Genomic DNA, 24,031 nt, shown 5'->3' on the forward strand with positions numbered 1-24,031 from the left:
AGCCCCATGGCCACCAGCACTCTGCCCCAGTTGATGAGCATTCACCCCACCACACTGCCACTGCTCTTGACACTTACAAATGAGCACAGATCCTGCTGCCACCACCCCAACAAAGTGCTTTGGCTGGTACCACCCATGAGAGTGCTATGGCCAGAGGTCCAAGAACACCTCAGCCCCTCCAATGCAGCAGGTTCCTAACCTCAAGGAGCCAGAGAACAAACTTAGGGATCCAATAACAGCCTCCCAGAGTTAGAGCATGTGCCCAAAAGTTCTGAGCTGAACCTTGTCCCCCTAAATTCTTCCAGAAACAAAGCCAGTCAACTGAACCCACCTTATACAAGATTCAAACCTTCAACGGCATCAAAGAAGATAAAAGCAAAAAAAAAAAAAATCCATCCAAAGAACAGCACTTTCAAAGACTGAGGGAAAATCAGCCCACACAGATGAGAAAGAACTAGTGAAAGTACCCTGGCAACTCAAAAAGTCAGACTGCCATCTTACCTCCAAACAATTGCAGTATTTCCCCAGCAATGATTCTTAACCAGGCTGAAATGACAAAAACAGAAATCAGAATGTGGATAGGAACAGAGATCATTGAGATTCAGGAGACAGTGAAAACCTAATCCAGGGATTCTAAGGAATACAACAAAATGATACATGAGATGAAAGATGAAATGGCCACTTTAAGAAAGAACCAAACTGATCTGATAGAGCTGAGAAACTCACTTCAAGAATTTCAGAATACAGTCACAAATATAACAGCAGAATTGATCAAGTGAGGAAAGAATCTGAGAGCTTGAATATTGATTCTCTGAAATAGTCAGAGAAAAATAAAGAAAAAAAGATTTAAAAGAATGAACAAAATCTCCAAAATATGGGATTATGTAAAAGACTCCAAATCTGTGACTCACTGATGTCCCTGAAAGAGAGGGAGAGAAAGCAAGCAACTTGGAAAACATATTTCAGGATATCATCCATGAAAATTCCCCAAACTTTGCTAGAGGGGCCAACATTCAAATTCAGAAAATGCAAAGAACCACTGTGAGATACTACACAGACAACCGTCCCCAAGACACATACTTGTCAGATTCTCCAAGGTCAAAATGAAACAAAAAGAAAATGCTAACAGCAGATCTTACAGCAGAAACTCTATGAACCAGCAGAGATTTAGGACCTATATTTAGCATTATTAAAGAAAAGAAATTCCAAACGAGAATTTCATATTCAGCCAAACTAAGCTTCATAAGTGAAGGAGAAATAAGATTCTTTTCAGGCAAGCAAATGCTAAGGGAATTCATTACCACCAGACCTGCCTTATAGATTGTCCTAAAGGTAATGTTAAATATGGAAGGAAAGATTATTACTGGCTACTACAAAAACACATTTAAGTACAGACACCATTGACGCCAAAAAGCAACCACACAAACAAGTCTGCATAATAATCAGCTAACAACGCAAAATAGGATTCGATTCTTCAGATCCACACATATCAATATTAACCTTAAATGTAAATAGGCTAAATGCCCAATTAAAAGGCACAGAGTGGCAAGTTGCATAAAGAAGCAAGACCCAAGAGTACACTGTCTTGAAAAAACCCATTTCACATGCAGTGACACACATAGGATCAAAGTAAAGAGATGGAGAAAAATCTACCAAGCAAATGAAAAACAGAAAAAAGCGGGATTTGCTATTCTAAGTTCAAACAAAACAGACTTTAAACCAACAAAAATCAAAAAAGATAAAGAAGAGCACTACATAACGGTAAAGGGTTCACCTCAAAAGGTCAGACTTAACTATCCTAAACATATATGCACCCAAAACAGGAGCACCCAAATTCAGAGAGCAAGTTCTTAGAGACCCACAAAGAGATTTATATAACCACACAATAATAGTGGGAGACTGACAGTATAAGACAAGTCATTGGGGCAGAAAACTAACAAAGAAATTCAGGACCTGAATTTGGCACTTGACCAAATAGACCTAATAGACATCTACAGAACTCGCCACCCAAAAACAACAGAATATACATTCTTCTCATCTGCACATGACCTATAATCTAAAATTGACCAATCAGCCATAAAATAATCCTTAGCAAATTAAAAAAAAAATCATACCATCCACACTCTCAGACTACAGTGCTACAGTGCAATAAAAATAGAAATTCATTAAAATTAACCTTCTCCTGAATGACTTTTGGGTAAACAATGAAATTAAGGCAGAAATCAAGAAATTCTTTGAAACTTGTTAGAACAAAGATACCACATACCAGAATCTCTGGGACACAGCTAAACCAATGTTAAGAGGGAATTTTATAGCACTAAATGCCTACATCAAAAATTTAGAAAGATCTTAAACTAACAACCGAACATCACACCTAGAGGAAATAGAGAAACAAGAGCAAATTGACCTCAGAGCTACTAGAACACAAGAAATCAAAATCAGAGCTAAATTGAAGGAAATTGAGACACACACAAAAAAACTTCCAGAAGATCAAGGAATCTAGGACTTGGTTCTTTGAAAGAATAAATAAGATAGATAAAATGCTAGCTAGACTAATAAGGGAACAAAAAGAGAGAAGATCAAAATAAGCACAATCAGAAATGACAAAGGGGATGTTACCACCTACCCCACAGAATTTTTTTTAAACCCTCAAAGACTACTAAAAGCACCTCTATGCACACAAGCTAGAAAACCTAGAAGAAATGGATAAATTCCTTGAAACATACAACCTTCCAAGATTGAACCAGGAAGAAACTGAATCCTGGACAGAGACCAATAATGAGTTCTAAAATTGAATCAGTAATAGCCTACCAACCGGAAAAAGCCCAGGACCAGTGGGATTCACAGCTGAATATTACAAGAAGTATAAAGGAGAGCTGGTATCATTCCTATTGAAACTATTCCAAAAAAAAAACAGGAGGAGGGACTCCTCCCTAACTCATTCTATGAAACCAGCATCATCCTGGTACCAAAACCTGGCAGGGACACAACAACAACAACAAACAAACAAACACAGAAACAAAAACTTCAAGCCAAATTCTTGATGAACATAGATGCAAAACTCCTCAGTAAAATACTCGGGTTTTACTGATCCCAATACTAATTTTACTTTCCTGCTAAAAGATAAATATAATGACATTAGTTATAGCCTTAAAGTACTACTCCAATGGAATAAAATGTTTAAAATTGCCACCAAGACCCAATGGTGCTTTATAGAGTTGGGTTCAATATTCATTGTTCTAATGTGATCTAAAAAGAGGTCATTTGTTCTCCTTAATTCAATACCTCTCAGAAATTGCCCTATTCTTAAAACTATTCTTTAAGACTGCTTCTCCTCCAAAACTCTGCCTAATGTCTCCCCTTGGATCTTCCATCATAACCAACAAAAAAATTATTTTCTCAAAGTTAGAAACAACCCTGTGTGGCCAGATATATGAATCTCAACTTTATTCTCACTCTGGTTATAAGAAATGCTGGAATAATTAATTATTCATTTGGAAAAAGATAAAGTTGTATCGATATCTATCTTACCAGATTCCAAGATAAACTCCAAATAAATCAAAGATTTAAATTAAATAAGACCGTAAAACACTGGGCAGCAGAAATTGGTAAATTCTCTTGGAGCCTTGGAATCTGGAAATATTTTTTAATTATAACTAAAAATACAAAAGTCATAGAAGAAAATATTGATAAGTCAGAATACATAAAATCAAAGAATACTGTGTGATAAACTAAACAGCAACATCAAAAGACAAATGTGAAAAAAATATTTACAACTCCAACCAAAGAATAGAAGCTAATCACCTTAAATTATAAGGAGTTCTAGAAATCAAGAAAAACCCAACAACCTAATAAAAAATAAAATGGATATGAACAGACCTGTCACAGAATAAGAAATACATATACACCTCTTAAACATACTCAGTCTCACTCAGAAAAAAGAAATACAAATGAAAGCATTCTCTTACCTATCAGATTGGCAAAAATCTGCAGTTTGACCACACACTTTTTTAATGAGACTGCAAGGAAACAGACGCTAATACGCCACAGGAGTACAAAGGGGTATTACCCTTATGGAAGAGGGACAATATCTACCAAAATTACTTAAGCATTTATTCTTTGACCCAGTAAGTCTACTTCCTAATAATTTCATCAATTCGTAGTAAATGTTCACTATAGCTGAATAAACTATGGTACATCCAAACAATAAAATACAGTGAAGACCTTTCTGCACAGCTATAGAAGAATCCCAAGATATATGAAATAAAAGAAACACATGCTACTTTTGTGTAAGAAAGGAGAAAAATAAAAGTTTACTTTCATATTGTTTGTGTTGGTATAAAGAAACATGTTAACTATTCGAAAACTAAATTAAGAATTATTGCCTGGCACAGAGGAAGTACAGTTTAAATGTTGACAGTATTGTTTCTGTATAGCAATACTGGAATGGGTTGATGGGTTCATATGATATACAGTTCTTCTGAATTTACTGACACTCTTGGCGCTTTTGTCATTGCAAAGAGGGACAATGCCAAAGATAACTTACCATAGGATTTTCATGTGTGCCTCCTCAGTTCTAGGCTGCAGTAACACAGAATGGCATTTTTAACTGATGAAAAACTCTGTTCTAAAAGGTGCTTTTTATTTGCCTTCATTTGTTCTTTATATATTTCCTTAATTTTAAACTTAGAATTTTAGTTGTGCCTTTTCAAAGGATTGCCCAAGAAGATGCAATGAGATGATACATGTAAATTGCTTAGCTTAGTGCCTGGTATTTAATAAATACTCCATAACTCTTAGTGGTAGCAAACAGAATCATAAAAGTGATGTGTTTAATGAAACCTCTAATCACTAGAATTGATATCTACAATCAGAAAAAATTATCAACTCAGACCTTCTTTGTTTTTGTTGATTATTTTTCCTCAAAATTTCTTCAATACTGCATTCCTAGAATGTGAGAGGCTTTAAAATAAAATGTATCTTAAACAAGAATACATTTTATTTTAAAAGGTAAATGGAAAGAGCAGGAACCAACACAGGTACTTTTTGAGTCTGGAGTCTTTAGATATAATAAATAATTTCAGGAATGGTATGTATGGCACCTAAAGGATGTGGTTTAATTAAAAAGGCTTTTGAAGCTTTCTTGTAGACTGGTTGTTAATTATGGCTTCACCTGTGTTTCTCCCAGAAGGCTTCCCTGGCCCCTTAACTAAGTTAATTGTCCCTGCAATGTGCTCCTTGTATTTCTTCTATCATAACATTTATCACCCATGATTGTGGTTACTCAGTTCAGCGTCTTCTAGGCAAACCATCCTTTCAGCCTTGTGCAGACAGGAGGCATCTATCTGGTCCACACCATCCATGCCCCATCCATGCCCTTTAATATTATATACCCAGGTCCTAGAAGTTTCTGAGCACAATGCATGTGTGTTGAATGAATAAAAAGTTTAGAAAACTTTAAGCTAGTAAACAGTCACATGAGGAGCCTCATCCCCACCCACAACCCACACAAAGTAAAAACGACACAGTCAACATGAACAAATAGAGAAAAAAATTGTGGCAATTATAAGCAATAGAAGGTGAAAAATAGTCCCTTTACCTCAGTTATCAGAAGTTTTCAAAAGGATATTTTTTGCCTGCATTTTTTAATCTGATTGCTTCAATTCTTCAATTTGGTCTTGTGAACATGATTGTATTTTTTTAATAAAGTGCTTAATTTGCATGCATGCTTTTAATTATATGTTCTTTTACAGAAGCCTTATCTACTCCCATACTGCCTTTTTCTCAATTATTTTACTTCTGCCTTTTGCAAAATGTTTTAAATATTTGATTTTAGCCCCTAACACAGGCTCCAAATCTGTGCTTGGAATTTGGAGATCAAAGTACTGTAGCTAATCCTTAGGACATTTGCCATCATGTGATTTAAGAATCCATCTCTTATCAAGTTTCTGTGGTTTTCTGGAGTATTCACTGGTCATAATGTCAAAATGTGCACATCTGAAACTAGTTTTGAATTATGCTGTCTTTATACTCTTCCATATTTAGTTAATGGGATAATATCCAGCTCCTGAATGGTATTGAACTCGATTAGACCATCTCCAGTCTCCTTATGAAGGATTCCTAAGTTGTAATATCACATGTTTTCAATAAACCTTGTTTTTTTCCTTTAAATAGAGCACGTCTTATTCAAAAAGCTCATGGCAGCAGGAAAGGAATTGATAATGAAAAGAAAGTGAGTCCAAAGTAGGATTTTTCCTCATAGCTTTAGGATTTGTTATAAGACAATGTGTTTCACCGTCTGACCTGCAGCTTTGAGAGTCAGTTGCCATGAATTCTGATCCTGTTTCTGGAAGTAATTTATTACATTATCTTGTACAAGCCTCTCTGGGACACTCTTTCTTTCCTTTTAAGCACAGATAAGAGCAACAATATAGTTTGCAGGGTTCATAAACAGCAATACATAAAAGCAAATATGAAATTAGAAAGTTCCAAAAACTGCTCTAATCTAGTGCCAGTGAAGGCAAATCTTGGCAAGGATTTCATAAATAAAGATGGGAGTTAGATACATAATTATATGTGACCTGTTTGGTTAATAATCTCACTGAAATACAGATAGATAAATAGATAGATAGATAGATAGATAGATAGATAGATAGATAGATAGATATAATAGATCTACACATGGCAACAAGCAGGACTTTCAAAATTATAATGAATGTCAGGTATTTACTCTTGGTTTATATTTACTCAAATTCACTCCTTCAAAGCGCTGTCTTTTTATTCTTCACAGAAGGAAAAGTCTGTTTTCACACCCCAGTGTTTATCCCTAAGGATTAGCCAAGTGCTTAAACTGTATCCATTTTATATTTCCAAAAATAAGAAATTGTTCATTGAAAAAGATTAAGAGAGCAAAGTGAACCAGGTAATTCTAAATTTCCCCGGATAATACTTAGAATGAATTCCTATCCGTAAACGTCCTTTGCTGAATGACGTTTCATCTCCAGTGGCATCTCCATTGCAAAATCCAAGTAACACAGTGTATTCAAAGAACTTCCTGAAAATATCCTTTCAAAAACTTTTAGCAGTAGGTGATGATTAATCATAACCTGTATGTCGCCTGAAAATAAGTATCATGTTTCTCAAAGAAAAATTACACATTCCAACTCTATTAAACACAACTGGCTGCTAAGTTTCAGAGAGTCCATATTATTTGACTGCTTAGAGTAAGTACAAAAAGAAAGTATTATAAACTAGGTATGTTTGCCTGTTGATGTTTAAATATTCAAGCTATGACCTTGAGTAAGATATCCAAGCATGGAGTTTCATCATAGGATGTTGGGATTTCCAGCAGATGTTTCAACTTTGATTATTCGTTGGTGGAATCCAAATCGTTTTTTAAATCTGCAGTAAAATACTGGTATGGGGTTCTGTTTAGAAATCAAAACTGACTGCAGCTTGTCATTTGGTATGTGTGAAAATAGGTACTGAAGAAAATTTTAAACATCTGAGGATATCAAAGTGCAAAATTGTTGCTTCTAAAAGCTTGTCTTGAACTTTCTATGTAAAAGAACATAATATAAAGCTACTTTATCATTGCCCTAAACCATGTCCTAAAACATCAAAAAATACACATGACTTTTCATTTCTCTGATTTATTGAGAACTGATGGAATCACACCTAGGTAATTTATCCCAGATACTACCGTATGCCTAAGTAGGATGTGCCTCCTACTCCATGTAGAAGGATGTTCCCTCCTACTCAGGGAACAAATGCTTCTTTCCTGTTTTATAAATACAGAAACACAGCTTCCTTGCCTCCTTCAGTCGGTAACCCACATCTGAAATTAAATGTTTGTGATCACACTCTGAAGCAATTCGTTTCAGTAGGTTACTGATACTGCAAGGGATTCATCCTGTAGTATTAAATAAATAAATAAATAAATCTACTACTTGACTCTGCATCCCTGACCTCTCCCCCAAACTCCAGCCCCATTCACTATCTACAGAATGCCTACTAGGCATCTCAAAATTAATATGGCCAAAACTGAACAGGTAGTTCCGCCCTTCATGTAGTGTCCCCTTCTCACCTATCCCCATGGTATTTCCCCAGCTCAGTAAATGACACTTCATTCACCCAATTGCTTAGACCAAAAACCCTGAAGTCAGCCTTAGACTCCCTTGTTTGTGTCACATCCCACAGTCAGCTTCAGCAAATCTTGGCCTCTCCACCTTCACAATGTGCCCCAAATCCAGCTCCTTTACAGCTCCTCCTGACTTTAACCTCACTCTTGTAAAGCTGCTCTCACCCTTTGTCCAGACCACAGCAGTGGCTTCTTAACTGGCCTTCGAGCTTCCTTTCTGACGTCTGGCTTCCTTTCTGGCATCCAGCCCCCTCCTGATTGGTTTCCGAAAGGTAACCAAAATGATCTTGTAAAATGCACATCTGATCCTGCACTCTGCCCAAAACTCTCCCCCTACTTCTATTGTGTAATACTTAGAAGGACTACTAAAGCTATTCCCAAAGTTATTGCAATCCATCCAGAGCCCTCCCTCACTAGCTTGATCTCCGTGCCTTCCCTTGAACACGATGAACCTGCTTCCACCTCAAGGTCTTTATATTTTTTGTCTGGAACCCTTTCTCTTAGATATGATCACAGTCAGCCCTTCACTTCATTAGGTCTTGGCTCCTCTGAGATGCTTTCCCATTAAGACAACCTAAAATATTAAAAATGGCCAGGCACAGTGGCTCATGCCTATAATCCCAGTACTTTGGGAGGCCAAGGCATGTGGATCACTTGAGTTTGAGACCAGCCTGGCCAATATGGTGAAACTCTGTCTCTACTAAAAATATAAAATTAGCCAGAAGTGGTGGTCGGCACCTGCAAACCCAGCTACTCAGGAAGCTGAGGCAGAAAAATCACTTGAACCTGGGAGGTGGAGTTGCAGTGAGCTAAGATCATGCCATTGCACTCCAGCCTGGGTGACAGAGACTCTGTCTCAAAAATAAAAAATAAAATATTAAAAACAAGTTAATTATAAGATGTTTGCTAAATTTTACCTGAATATCAACCATTTGCAAGTATTTATATTCCCTGTTCTTAATGATACTTTTACTTCTTGGAACTTCACGTCAATATAGACCACCTGCTCCTCTGTGACTCCACCCTCATTCTGCTCTGTATTTCCCCAGGGTTTTTGTCACTACCTAACATTATATTCTGTACTTGTTTATTGCTTTAACATCAGCCTACCCAAGAAGAACATAAGCTCCCTGAGGGCAGAAAACTTTTCTGTTTTATTCACTGCTCTATGTCTCATGCTTGGCTCATAGTAGACATGCAACAAAAAATATTTGTTGAATGAATAAATTGCCTTAACACTTAATTTGAGAAAAGTCATATCCAAAACACTCCTGCTGATGCTTCATCATTCAACCAGTATTCAAAACGAAGAATGTACCACTTAAAATTTGAGAAATTCAGTTAGAAACGATCCTTGACACTTTCCAGTTCAATCCAACTCTTAAAGGTATGGAAACCAGTCCTGAGAGATAAGTGGTGACAAAGCTAATTAATGGTGGACAGATAATTAAACTAGGCATTGTTCAATGTTCTTTTTTTTTTTTCCCCGAGACAAGGTCTCACTCTGTCACTCAGGCTGGAGTGCAGTGGTGCAATCTCACCTCACTGCAACTTCTACCTCCCGGGTTCAAGCAATTCCTCCTGCCTTAGCCTTCTGAGTAGCTGGGATTACAGGCACACACCACCATGCCCAGTTTATTTTTGTACCTTTGGTAGAGATGGGGTTTCAGCATGTTGGTCAGGCTAGTCTTGAACCGGCTGGTCTCGAACTCCTGACCTCGTGATCCACCTGCCTCGGCCTCCCAAAGTGCTGGGATTACAGGTGTGAGCCACCACGCCTGGCCAGTTCAATGTTCTTTATGCTTCCATACTTTACATCTCTGTTTCTTTTGAAAATTCCTTTCAGAATTCTGTATACATAAGCAAATATAATGGAACCAGAACATTTCAATTCCATCTTACCTTGCTGCTCTGTTGGCAATAAAACATCTAGCACATGATATACATGGAATGCTAAAAAAAATTATAAGTTTTTACAGAAAAGAGCTCACATTGATAAGACAGGTTGACCTCTCTTTCTCAATCTGCTATGCCATTGAGACAACCTAAAATATTTAAAACATGTTAATTATAATATTTTTGCTAAATTTTACCTAAATATCAACCATTTGCATGTAGTTATATTCCCTATTCTTGATAATACTTTACTTCTTGGCATTTCACATTTAAGCCTTTGTTTGACTTTCTACATCTCTGTTTACTAGACTACCTACAAAATAAAAGCTACCAAAAGAGAAACGTGGGAAAATATGTTAAGTGTTCTGGAAACAGAAATGAGTTTGATTTTTGGCTCTGTCTACTATGTAAATGACTTTGGATAAGATTCTTGAACTTTCTTACTATCAAGTTATTGATCTAGAAAAGTGAGGGGAAAGGTATATATATAAAACACTTTTTTTTAGATTGAGAGTTAACATGATACCAGGCACACTAAGGCAGATTAAAGGCTTTATATGTATTATTTGATGTAATCATTACAATACCCCTGTGAGAAAAAGGGATCTATTCCCTATTTGCAGGTGAGGACTCCAAGACTCAGCAAGATTAATAGGCCCGAGGTCACACAGCTAGAAAAGGACAGAACTAGAAATACCTTGGCTGTTGCACATGAAGTTTATACTCATAACCTCTGTGCCTCCTTGAAGGGCTATTATAGAGAAATAACGAAATAGAGTCTGTGTACTGAATAGCCCCACAGCCTCATACATCAGAGGTACTCAATAAATGTTGCCCATTTCTCTTCTCTTTTCCCACCACTGACTAAATAAATTACCTTGGCCAATGTACTAACCTTTCTAGGCCATAGCTACTTTTTAAAATAAATAATGGTTCTCTTTTTTCTCATTACAAAAGCAATACATGGCTATTAAAGATCATTTGAACAGAAGATATATAGAGAGAAACTAAAATTTACACACAATCTTACCACCTAAAGAAAATCACATTAATATGCAGATATATGTATTATAGTATTTATTTTTGTATATACTGTAAGAATACATAATCTGGCCAGGTGCAGTGGCTCACACCTGTAATCCCAGCACTTTAGGAGGCCAAGGCGGGTGGATCACTTGAGGTCAGGAAGTCAAGACCAGACTGACCAACATGGTGAAACCCTGTCTCTACTAAAAATACAAAAATTAGCTGAGCGTGGTGGCAGGTGCCTGTAATCCCAGCTACTGGGAAGGCTGAGGCAGGAGAATCCCTTCAGTCCGGGAGGCGGAGGTTGCAGTGAGCTGAGATCACACCACTGCACTCTAGCCTGGGCAACAAGAGGGAAACTCCTGTCTCTAAAATAAAAAGAATACTTAATTTTTTGGGAGACTGAAACTGAAATCATCCTATATATCCGGCTATGTAATCAGTTATTTAAATAATGATATTTAGAAACATTTTATCTCACAATATTCTTCTGAGACATGATGTTTTGTGGTTGCATAGTATTTGTGTTAATGATAGTAATAATAAATTAGCTAAAATATGTTATGTAGTTTAGTATTATACTGAGATGTTTTACAGTTAAATTATTCAATTCTAACAATCCTATGACATAGGTACTTATATTATCTTCATTTCACAGATTAAAAAAAACTGAGGCAAAGAAAGTTTCAGTCACTTAACCCAGGTAACCTAACTATTAAATGGCAGAGCCAGAATTGGAGCTCAGGCACATGAGCTCCACAGCCCATGCTCTGGAAAGGATATACCATGTTGTTTTTTATTAATCCATCTTTATTAGAGATCTGGATTGGTTCTAATTTTTTATACTATTACTAGTAGTGTTAGGTATGAGTTGACAGGAGAAAAAAATAATAGTTTAATAAGTATGCTGATGCAAACTTTTGTTAGCCTCTACAGTTTTATCACACATCCCTAGAGTTTAAATTCCTGAAATAATAGTTACTCACATTGTTAATAGTCTTGGCAAATAATGTCAAATTGCTCCCCCAACAATACCATATCAGTTTATCCTTGCAGAAAATCTTCATCAATTACTTTTTCTTCTCTGCCTTGCCAATGTTGACAATTCATTTTTTTAAACTTTGTAAGTTTGATAGAATAAAATTGTACCTTTCTACTATTTTAAATTTCAAAACTAGAAATCATTAAGAACTTCTTTCTATATGTTTATTAGTCATTGTTAGTTCTGTCCAATTTCCTACTAGCATGTTTTCTTAGTGTTTTATGTTTATGTATTAAAGATATTAATCTTTTGTTCATCATCATATATGTTGCCATTTTTTTCCAGCTTTGTTTTTTGCATCTCAATCTGGATAGAGTTTTTGGTTTTTTTTTTATTGTATGGATTTTTGTGTATTTGTGCCTTCACTTCTCAGCTGTAAAATGTGGGAAGAATAAATAGGTTTACAATAATTGATGCTACTTTGAAAAGGAATAATATTATTGTCATACTACTATAGGAATAGGCAATAAAGTGTAATAGAATCCAAAAATAGGCTTCTCAATAAGTACATGGAAACATTTGGAGAAAGACATAGTTTTTATTTAGATGGTACCGGGAAAATTGACTTTCACATGGGATAAAAAGTGAGATTTGTTCTCTACTTCACCACAGAGACAAAAAAAAATTCCATTAAAGTTACAGATTGTATAAGCTAGAGTAATGCTTAATTATTATACAAATCTCCAAATTCTAGTAACTAAACAAAATAGCAGTTTATTTCTTACTTGTAGAATATCCAATGAAAGTGTTCTTTGTTTTGGGTTGGGGTATATGATAAAGGCTCTGTTCCATGCAGTCATTCTGGAAGCCAGGCTGACAAAGGCACTGCCATCTTCAGCATATTGCTTCTAAGGGCATTCTTACCACCAAAATGCAACTAACATAGAAAAAGAGAAAGTGATAAGCCAAATGTGCTTGCCTTAAGCCTGAAAGTGGCATACATCATTTCCATTCATCTTCCACTAACTAGAATTAGTCACCTCATCTCACCCAGAGCAAGGGGTCCAGGGAAATGAGACGTCTGGACGTGCAGGCACTTCTCAGAGATAATGCTATGCCTTGGAAGGGAAGCACATATCTGTGGTAGACAGCTAGCTACCTTTGACACAAAGACTATTCTGAATAGTCAACATAAATTTATTCACTAAACAAACATATAAGTGTGACAAAATAAAATATAGGAAAATATTTTTATAATCTGTCGGACAAAGTCATTCTAGATAACTTCTGTGACCTTTAAATGATATGAAGTCCAGGAGTCTAAAGCAGGAGGGGCATGGTTTTGTTTTGCCCATTATATTTGCAAAGATTGAAGACTTATAATATGCCAGGTAATACATGAAAATGCTTAGAACCATGTCTATCACATAGTGAACAGTAAACATTAGCTTTTACTAGTACCATTTTTATTATTATTAGGATTTCTTTTTATTAACAAGGAGAGAGAGAAGTAAATGTTTCCATACATTGTTAGGGAAAATTGGTACCATCATTTTGAAGGCATCTTGAGATCAATCACAAATCAAAATATGCCAACAATTTAGTCTCAAGGAATTTACCCTTAAATTCCTTATCCTAAAAATAGATGTATAGGACTATTCATTTCAGCATCATCTTAATCGCAAAAGCAAAAGTAACCTAAAATTCAATAATAACTGTCTTAGTCATTTGTGTTGTAATAAGGGAATACACAAGACTGGGTATTTATAAAGAAAGGAGGTTTATATGGCTCACAGTTCTGCGGGCTGTACAAAAAGTATGGTGCCTGCATCTGCTCCTGGTGAGAACCTCAGGCTGCTTCCACTCATGGCAGAAGGTGAAGCGGGGCCAGCATGTGCTGAGATCACGTGGTGAGAGAGGAAGCAAGAGAGAAGTGCCATGTTCTTTTTAACAACCAACTCTTAAGGGAACTAGTACAGCCAGACCTCAGTCATTACCTCAAGGATGGTACCAAGCCATTCATAAGCAATTCTCCCCCATGACCCTAACACCTCCCATTAGGCCTCACCTCTAACACTGGGGATCAAATTTCCACATGACATTTGGAGGGCCAGATATCTAAACTATAGCATAAGTAATTGGTTAATTAAATGAATTAGTGTCTTACCTTATACATATTTGTATTGTTTTCGTATTTTACTTTATAACTTTAAAATGTACATTTCATTGAAGTCATTCAATGTTTAGCTTATAGTGAGGCTACTAAAATAATTCAAAGAACTGAAACAAAAAAAAATGTGGTGGGACAGGGGGATATAAACATCAAGGACATTGTATTTGCTGCACTTCTGATTTTCCCAGAGAGAACAAAATGAAATTAATTTAAAGAGAAAGAGAGAAGCCCCAGTGGCCTAATGGATAAGGCATTGGCCTCCTAAGCCAGGGATTGTGGGTTTGAGTCCCATCTGGGGTGAGCTGAGGTTTTTCCAAAACCTAAAAAAAAAAAAAAAAAAAAAATGGGGAGAAAAAAAAAAAAAAAAGAGAAAGAGGTAAATTCATGTCCATTATTAGGGAAAACTTTCTGAGACTCTAGCATAACTTTTAACATATAAAAACTTTAAAAGCCTGAAGTCTCCAGTTTCTAGGAGTCAAGATGTACCCTGTTTGTGGCTTACCTCCAGAGAATGCATCTGTCCTTATAGCTACTAGTTTGAAAGTGTTCAACCATACTTTGTTCGAGGATGATTTAGTTCTTTTCATTGTGTTTTTACATTGAGTCATGTTATACCTTCTAAAAGATGCATTATGCAGTGTAATTATAGCAGCAAAACACAGACCATCAGGTTCAGATGTACAATTGGCCTTGCTTTAACCCAGTCCTTGAGTTCATGATAGGGAAGTTTTGGATGTGAATTTACCTTATAATGAAGGCTTTTTGGTATTTCAGTGACTAACACCTTTTAGACAGGGTCCATGGTGATCAATTCATATTGATTTTGCTAACTAAATAGTACTTGAGCAAAGTTCCAGTGGCATCTAAAAATAAGCTCTTTCACGGTCCTTACATGTCTTAAATATCATTATAGTATTTATTTTGTTCAAATCTTTGCAGTCACCTCAAATTTCCAGAATTCCTGTGTAAATCATTCTAAGTAATTCAGTAAATTTGTGAACCTACTTCCTAATACCTTGTAAACCTGCATTTCACATTTCTACTGGGCTGCTTGTAATCAATAGCTCTTTCTTCACTGCTTCCCAACGTGTTCTAATTTGTTTCCTTTGGGAGAGGTAGATTTTAAGAGCTCAGGATTACATGCTTTTTTTTTTTTTTTTTTTTGCGATTTAGAGCTCCTCCTTATTTAGTAGCAGTTCTACGTCTTTCTCTAGTCCCATTTTCTCTTGAAGCAGCCATAAAAGTACCATCTGGTTTTTAGCATCATTCTATTTCTGCTTTCTCCTCCCTGCACTTTTCTCTTCTCTGAATGCTTTATGCGATAACAATTTATTCTTGATTTATTATCCACCTGCTTTCACAGCCTTCCCCTTTCTGCTCCTCCTCCACCCCTTTCCCACCCTGAATGGAGTGGTATACCATAGTTCTTAAGGACACAGCTCTGGAATCAAGTAAGGACCAACTCAACCACTTATGCATGTTGGGCTTTAGTGACTTGACCACTACAAGCCTCAATTTCTTCGTTTATAAGAAAGAGAAGGTTATAGTACCATCTACTGCACAGGGTTTCTTGAAGAATTAAATAAAATAATATACATCAGGGTTTCTCAGGCTTGGCACTATTGACGTTTGGGGCTGAGTCATTCTTTGTTCTTAAGGCTGTCCTAGACATTGCAGGATGTTTAGCAACAACCCTGGCCTCTACCACTAGATCCTCATAGCAACTCTCTTCCCAGTTATAACACTGAAAAATGTCTCCAGACATTGCTAAATATCCCAGGGAGGCAAAATTGTCCCCGTTCAGAACCACTGACGTATAGAAACATTTAGCACAGTGCCTGGTACATAGTGGGGACTTGATTAATAATCTTGATGAATGGATGGTCAGATGAATGGTTGAATATTCATTTTTAATACAAGTGTCTAATATAATTCTTGACAGGCAATTAACCACTTAATACATAAATGGATAAACAAATAAACATGAAGCCAGTGAGTTTCAAGGTCTGTCCATAGTTTCTACCTTATACTAAAATGTCGTATCGTCACTAAACACAAGCTTCCTATGTTTCAAAAAATACTTTAGACAATTAACTAACTGCACAGCTTAAACTACTCCCCCAATTTAATATACATGCATATACTTTAAAGAATAGGGAGATTTTAAAATAAACTCTAATGGATGATAGCTATAACAATTATGTTGTAGAATTCATTGCTAAAACTTGAAGTGACCTTTTGATTAACCTGAGTATTTCAGGTTGATATTCCAGTGAATAAGCCATTGATGTGGTAAGAGAACAAAGCTCAGGCAACTTTTAAGTATTTGTTAATCTCAGTTATCTTATGTAAATATTTTTGAGTGCCTACTGTGTTTCAGGCACCATTCTGGGTACTTAGGATACATTCGTGAACAAAACAATGATCCAACCCTGTGGAACCTCCATTCTATGAAGTAATGATCACAAAAATAATAAGTACATATATAGAAATAAAAATATAGATTACTCACAACTTCTAAAATATTAGCATGGGAAATACTCTAGGTGGCACTGACAGCAAAATTCTAGTGGATGACTGTAACTGAACCAGAAACACTTTTGTGACTGCATTCACTGTTTGCCATTTGGTTGCTCATCTGTGTTTTCAGTTTACTGAACTCTAACTTTCTTGTCTGATCTGAATTACAATGAAGGTATTAAATCAAATCTGTGGTTACCTTTGCATGTTTTAGAACTGCAAACATTTAGATTATGATTCACTGTGTGCATAATTTTTTAATTGTCTCAAATCAACAGTCTTACTCTTACTTTTCTAGGTTTTTCTCTAATGAACTAACTTTATAGCATACTTTTTGTGCTGTAGTCTAACAAACCAATAGCTGATTTTTTAAGAAAATTAATACAATATATGCTTTTTTTGCCTCACTTTTTTCACCTGTAAAATGGGATCTGTGAGATACCTAACACATAAAGTTGTTATAAGGATTAAATAAGGTAATGTTTATTAAAAAAAAAACCAAAAACTTAGAACTAAAGAAAATGCCAAGCACATAATAATTATTAAGTGTAGTATTTTCTGCACTCCTACTGGCCATGTACTTTTTTCTAGTATTTCCAGTATTTTAACTTAGTAAATTAGGTAGTATATCTTTTTCTTTTCTTTCTATACTTGGGAGAAAGAAAGCAGGATTACAAGGAAATAAAAGCAAAATGTATAACCGTCAGGGCCATATAAGTAATGTCTCTTTGTAAACCACTAGTCTCAGGAGTAAATCCCTCCACATGATGAAAACCAAGAGATGTGTTTGCATATAACTCTTTTTATAAAGATTTTTTTAATTGCAAAGACACAGTCATTTTTATAAAATTCTAACACACTAAAATTAATAATTTGGAAAGTGAAAAGCCCCTTTATGCATATATTAACTCCAGCTCACTACCTTTAGAGATAATTAATTGTAATAATCAATGTATAGTCTCACTTTTTTCTTTTTTGAGACAGAGTCTTGCTCTGTCACCAGGCTGGAGTGCAGTGGCAGGATCTCAGCTCACTGCAACCTCTGCCTCCTGGGTTCAAGTGATTCTCATGTGTCACCCTCCTGAGTGGCTGGGATTACAGGCACCCACCACCACACCCAGCTAATTTTTGTATTTTTAGTAGAGACAAGATTTCACCATGTTGTCCAGGATGATCTCAATCTCCTGACCTCATGATTCAGTTGCCTCGGCCTCCCAAAGTGCTGGGATTACAGGAATGAGACACTGTACCCAGCATAGTCTCAAAATTTTTTCCTGGTCATTTACTAGTATATATTTCTATTAAAACAAAATCACATTGCACATAGTTTTGCAACTGGCCTTTATTCACTTCGAATATGTCTTTGGTGTCTGTTTCGCCACATTTAGTTCCTTCTTGTTTCCAACAGCTGTTAAGAGTGGTAACTCTCTGGGTCTCTGGGTACTTACCCACAAAAGCACATGCATTAGAGCTGGTTGAAAAAGTCCTTCAGGGCGGGCACCCGTGGCTTACACCTGTAATCTCAACTTTTTGGAGGCCAGAGCTGGCAGACAATGTGAGCTCAGAAGTTCAAGACCAGCTTGGGCAACATGGCAAAACCCCATCTCTACAAAAAATACAAAAATTAGTCAGGCATGTTAGTGCATGCCTGTAGTCCCAGCTCCTTAGGAGGCTGAGGTGGGATACAGAGGTTGCAGTGAGTGGAGCTCGTGCCACTGCACTGCAGCCTGAGTAACAGAGTGAGACCCTGTCAAGGGATGGATGGATGGATGGAAAGAAGGAAGGAAAGAAGGAAGGAAGGAAGGAGGGAGGGAGGGAGGGAGGGAGGGAGGAAGGAAGAGAGGAAGGCAGGGAGGAAAAAGTCCTTCAGCTGAAACTTGCAATGCCAACAACTGACCCCTCTCTCTTTCTCAAAGCACTAACCCAACAAGGGGCACGAGCAGAGAGGCTCAGAAGGTCTTCTCAGTCCACACCAAGAAACCAGACCTTTCTCAGTGCAGGGAGAAGGATGAACTGAATGAGGAATACTCACTCATATGGCAGTTAATCCAGAGGATGACAGAAACATTACAAATGTGACACCATTGAAATGGAACTCCTCTTTGGAGTGTGGAAGCCCAGTCTTACACAACTCACTTGAAGCAGAAAGGAAATTGTATTTGAGGATGTTAAGGTCGAGCTAACTTTTATTAAAATTGCCACAGGAGGTCATTCATCCCTACTTCATTTATACACTTCAAAACCTACTTCCCACCACTCAGATACTTACTTGTGGAGTGATTAAGTTCTCTATCTTTTCTATGCTTTCATTAGATGCTCTTTTTCTCTTTTTTGCTTATAAAAAGGAAGATTTTTTTAAGTCAAGTGTCAATATGCCAAACATTAAGTATCCACTCCCTTGCAATGCAGTGTTTATATTTACAAACCCTATTATAACAAATATAATATTACTTAATTATGCAGCAAACTTACAAATAATTGGTGAATCAGGTGTAAGAAATACTCTGTACAGGAAGAATATTCAGCTTAGTTGAGGCCTTTGTTAAACAATATGCAAAGTTGCAGGTGCCATGCTAGGGAATTTTTGGGATAAAGGAAATGTAAACTTATTTGGCAGGAAAACTAGAGGCATGATTATACCTTGTAGTACTTTCATGGCTGGACAGATTTAGATGCCTCTGTCACATCACCCAGAAGCTGTAGTGTTAAAGGCTGAGGCAGGAGCTCCTTTTGCCACAGGAAAAAGGATGAAACCAGAGACATTGTGAAACGTTGCCCCAAAGAGTTTTAAGGCTCTCTGAAACCTTGGGTTTTTTTAATGCTATTGTCCAATCTGTTGAAGGTTAATTAATATGTGGTTCAAAATTGCATAGGGAAGGCACAGAATGGCCAAAGGGTCAAAACTACAGCAATAGGTAGGTCCTGTTCTCTGCCTTTTCACTCCTAAGTCTTCACAGAGGCCAAGTGGCACTAGGTGTGGCTGGGGATCAGGATCTGCATATTTGTGCCTTAAATAGGTCAAAGCGAATTTTTGGAAATATTGTTTTGGTAAATAAAAATTCCTGGTCATGCTAATTATGGCTGTTTCAACCTGTCTCTTTCAGATACCATTGTTCTTATTGCTTCAATAGCAGTTGTGTCTGCAAAAACTCAGGGTAATATTTTTGCCACGTCTGCACTCAGAAGTCTCCGTTTCCTACAGATCCTCCGCATGGTGCGCATGGACCGAAGGGGAGGCACTTGGAAATTACTGGGTTCGGTGGTTTATGCTCACAGCAAGGTAAGATTTGCTTTCTGAGTTCAGAAACAAAATTTTTGACACCTTTTTGTTGATTGCTGTAATATTTAATAAACCTATCACAAGCAAACTTAGTCATTGCAGAAATTGGTTAAAACAATTTTGGGACATGATGTGCAATGTACTGTGTAAAAGCCATCATAAACATCCAAGAATTAGTAAAGTGGATAGAATCATCATAGAATTCTTTTTTCCTTTTTCAAAGATTTTCCACCTCTAAAAAATCTTTCGTTCCTTTTATGTCTAGGAATTAATCACAGCTTGGTACATAGGATTTTTGGTTCTTATTTTTTCATCTTTCCTTGTCTATCTGGTGGAAAAGGATGCCAATAAAGAGTTTTCTACATATGCAGATGCTCTCTGGTGGGGCACAGTAAGTATAAAAATATGTTTTTATTTATTGGATGTTGTGAAATGGTTTTTTTTTAATACAATGTAATGGTTCCTATGGAGGGTCTCAATAAAAATATCAACTTGCAAAAGAGAGTTATGTGGAAAATATACTACTTATAATTGTCTAAAGGCTTTCCACATCTTTTTGGGCCAACTATGGTCTCTTGTAAACCATCATTAATATTTCTTGAGTACTAGCTTGTTGCCAAAATAAAAATATATAAATATATATTATTTTTTGAATGGTGATTAAAACATTGATAGGTTGCTTATTTGTTTTAACTTTATGGAGCACAAATTGAAATTATTAATTGTTATATTGATTTTTCACTCTTCAAAAGTTTATCTGGGTTTAAAAAATGAACGGAAGCTCTGAATAAAATTGCAGCAATGAAAAAGAAGACTGGTAACCATCTGTGAGATCAGAGATTATAGACATCTAATTTCAGAACTTTCCTCTCAAAACCTGCTTTTTATTTATATTGTTATTAAAGAATAATTTTCCAAAAAAATAAAGTAAAATCATGATTCTCACATAAATAGAAAGTTAACACATGCTAAACATTTTATTTAACTCATTTTTAAAATTTAAGTCATTAATAATGAAGAAACCAGTGAGATGTTAAAACCGGTTCAAAGCACTATCAAAAGAACAGGAACATTTAAAGATCAGGAATATTGAAATCAATGTGCAAATAGAGGCAAAACTGGCTCCTTCCACAGTGTGGGAGGGAAGTCAGTTAAACCTCCACTAGGCAGAATTTATTTACATGTCCATAGGCAAGAATTATTTTGCATTGCTACCAGTTATCAACAACTTACAGAGCTGTAAAATAGCTAAAAGGCTATGAAAAGAGCAGAGCCCTGTGAAATCAGAATCCAAAACCCTGGAAGGGCGTACTCTGAACAACACATAGTTTTCCACTGAAGCAAAAATTTTCCCTGCATTGTAAAGAATTTATAAAACAGTCATTGGAACTTGTGCCCTAATAAGAATGTCACCGGATATAGGAGTGCTGTATACAATGTATAAATTACATTTATTTTTATTTTATTCCTTTAAGGTATTCCAAAGGGGAGTTATATGAAAATAATTATAACCAAGCATGGTGGCTTATGCCTATAATCCCAGAACTTTGGGAGGCCAAGGCAGGAGGATTGCTTGGGCTCAGGAGTTTGAGACCAGCCTGGGCAACATAGCAAGACCCCATCTCTAAAAAAAAATAATAATAATACAAAAATTAGCCAGGTGGGAGGATCACTTGAGCCTGGGAGGTAGATTATAAATGCTTGTCTACAGAATGTCCATATCTTTTTGGTCCAAACCCCTTAAGTTCTCTTTTATACCACCCTTAGTATTTCTTGAGTTCTAGAGTGTTGCCAAAATAAAAATACATGATTTTCTTAAACTGTGATTTAAACAATAAGCTTTTTATTTGTTTTTTATGGTTTTTTTGTTGTTGTTGTTCAGTGGAGCACAGATTTAAGTTACCAATTGTTGCATTGTTCCACTACTCATCAAAAGCTCATCAGCAAGACCCAGAACACTTGTCAGAGACAAGGAACATTTTTTAGGTCTGTATCAAGCAGCACTTGTATTTGTTGATTGCATAGCAGCAATAAAATGAATAAAAATCAGAAATACATTCACCTAAAGATTAGAATTTTTTTCTTAAGTTGTCTGAGTAAATGTCTACAAGATTATGCCATTGGTTTCAAAGGATTCTGTTGGTTTAATAATGTGGTTTCCGGCTGCTCCCCACTATTCACAAGCAATAATGGGCATTTCCAAAGAAGAGTGGAAACTTGAAAGAGAGCAGTCATCTGACATTCTTAAAATACTTTTTATATGTAGAGAGCAAATGAAAATCTATGACTCATGATGGGATAAACTGTAAACTGAGAAAACAGGAGGCTTTTCTTGCCAGCAAGGGAAGACAGTTTATTATCCCAGCCTTCAAAGCAGTGGTTTGAATTCAAGTTTAATTTTGCTTCTCTTGGATAATTCTAATGTGTTTAACTTACTGATGCTCCCAGGTGCCCCTTTTCCCACTGAGATGCAGTTGTTGGTGAGTTTAGCCTGGCAGCTCATTATCCTTCTTTTTATTAGTCTTCCCTTTCTCCTTATTACTAAAAAGAATTGCTGTGTTGTGTGTTAAACAGTGTGTGGGAAACTCTTAATATACCTCTCAGTTAGTCACCAGCTTGTTTCCTTTGCCAGAATTACCCACACAGCAGGTTTTCAAAGGTCATATCTGTGACTTTCAGGGGAAGAAACATATTTTCATTGATTTCCCTTTCGGCTGTGCTAATTTGACTCACATTTAACCCGTACTTAACAGGTTCATGAATGGCCTAATTATGTTTCTATTTTTTTTTAATCCAGTCTTAAACATGAGAGTAAAAATCTTATAAGATGTCAGACTTTGAAGAATTTTTTAAGGCCTTATTGGTTCATAGCAGGTTTGTTGATATTAACTGACTCATTAATGAAATTGTCTGAAATGTAAAAAGACAGAAAAAGCAAACAAGAGAACTCGCCATTTCTATTTATTTTAAGAAGAACATATACTAGATTCCTAATGGGAAATAAAATATATTTAGACTATTACACCTCTTATTGATACATTAATCAAGACCTTAGTGAAAAATATGGTTGGGTATTTCTTAGTTAAAATTGCCCGTGTTGCACCTAATAGACATCTTAATAACTGTGGAAGTATCCAGAATAAATAGGGAAAGGACAGCATCCTAAGTGGGAGTATTTCTAAGCGTTATACTTTGATGAAAAAAGGAAATCCCCTATATTAAAAGAGTCCACAGTATCAAAATTAACTATCAAAATATAGTTTTTTTTCTACAGATACACTGTCCCAGTGAATTTTCAATACTAATTGCTGAACTCCTTCCATTAAGATAGTGAGGTCTGTCCCCAAGATCAACTTTTGGAGGGTTATCATGGTGGGATCAGTGCTGCTCGAAGCCAAAACAATTCAAAGAGTTTTGATCCCTGAAAGCAATTTCATATTACTGAATAGCAATACCTAGCTCATTGAGTAAGTGAAATAGATATAAAAGACCTGGTACCAAAAACATTGCAAGTGCCCAATCAACTATGATAGCTATTGTTGGTGTAGACACGACTGCTGCGGAAGTTAAATGAAAGCACCTTTAATACAAAAGGAACAAAAAAAAATGCTGAGTGTTTTGATGCAGACCCATGGAACACAGAAAAGGATTGGGAATTGGAGGTTGTGATGAAAAGATGCCCTGGGTTCTGATGTGGCCACTAAAGTTGCATTGATGGCAGAAAATGGAAGAGGGAAATAACTGTAGTAGCTGAGGCACTGAGAGCTACTGGAAAAGGAGTTCTTCTGATTGCTGGGTGGAGCTCCACTTATTATCACTTTCTATTGTTATTTTTCTCATTGAATGTTTCAGATTTATTCTGAAATAATTTAAGAATGGGTTTTCCTGGGGTTATTTTGTTATTAAATCCTTCCTGTTATTATTTTTCTCCCTTTGATTTGCTTTAGATTTATTCTGATGTAACTTAAGGTCAGGTTTTCCTGGAGTAACTTTTTCTGGTAATAACCTTGAAGG

At 36.2% G+C, this 24,031-nt stretch overlaps 1 protein-coding gene and 1 non-coding gene across 2 annotated transcripts in view; both read left to right on the forward strand.

Annotated features, from left to right (window-relative positions):
* Positions 1 to 21,391, forward strand: part of LOC108295304 (potassium voltage-gated channel subfamily KQT member 5-like) — a 452,636-nt gene extending 431,245 nt beyond the window's left edge. The window contains exons 4-5 of the mRNA XM_017517392.2: positions 19,842 to 20,017; positions 20,283 to 21,391. Coding sequence (XP_017372881.1) covers positions 19,842 to 20,017; positions 20,283 to 20,474 — 368 coding nt within the window. The 3' untranslated portion in view covers positions 20,475 to 21,391. The remainder of the gene's footprint in view (positions 1 to 19,841; positions 20,018 to 20,282) is intronic.
* On the forward strand, positions 14,445 to 14,517 carry TRNAR-CCU. Its single transcript has one exon. It is a non-coding gene; the product is annotated as a tRNA-Arg (tRNA).
* Positions 21,392 to 24,031: the final 2,640 nt, after the last annotated feature.

The sequence above is a fragment of the Cebus imitator genome, unplaced genomic scaffold (assembly GCF_001604975.1).
Source record: "Cebus imitator isolate Cc_AM_T3 unplaced genomic scaffold, Cebus_imitator-1.0 Scaffold630, whole genome shotgun sequence".
NCBI lineage: Eukaryota > Metazoa > Chordata > Mammalia > Primates > Cebidae > Cebus > Cebus imitator.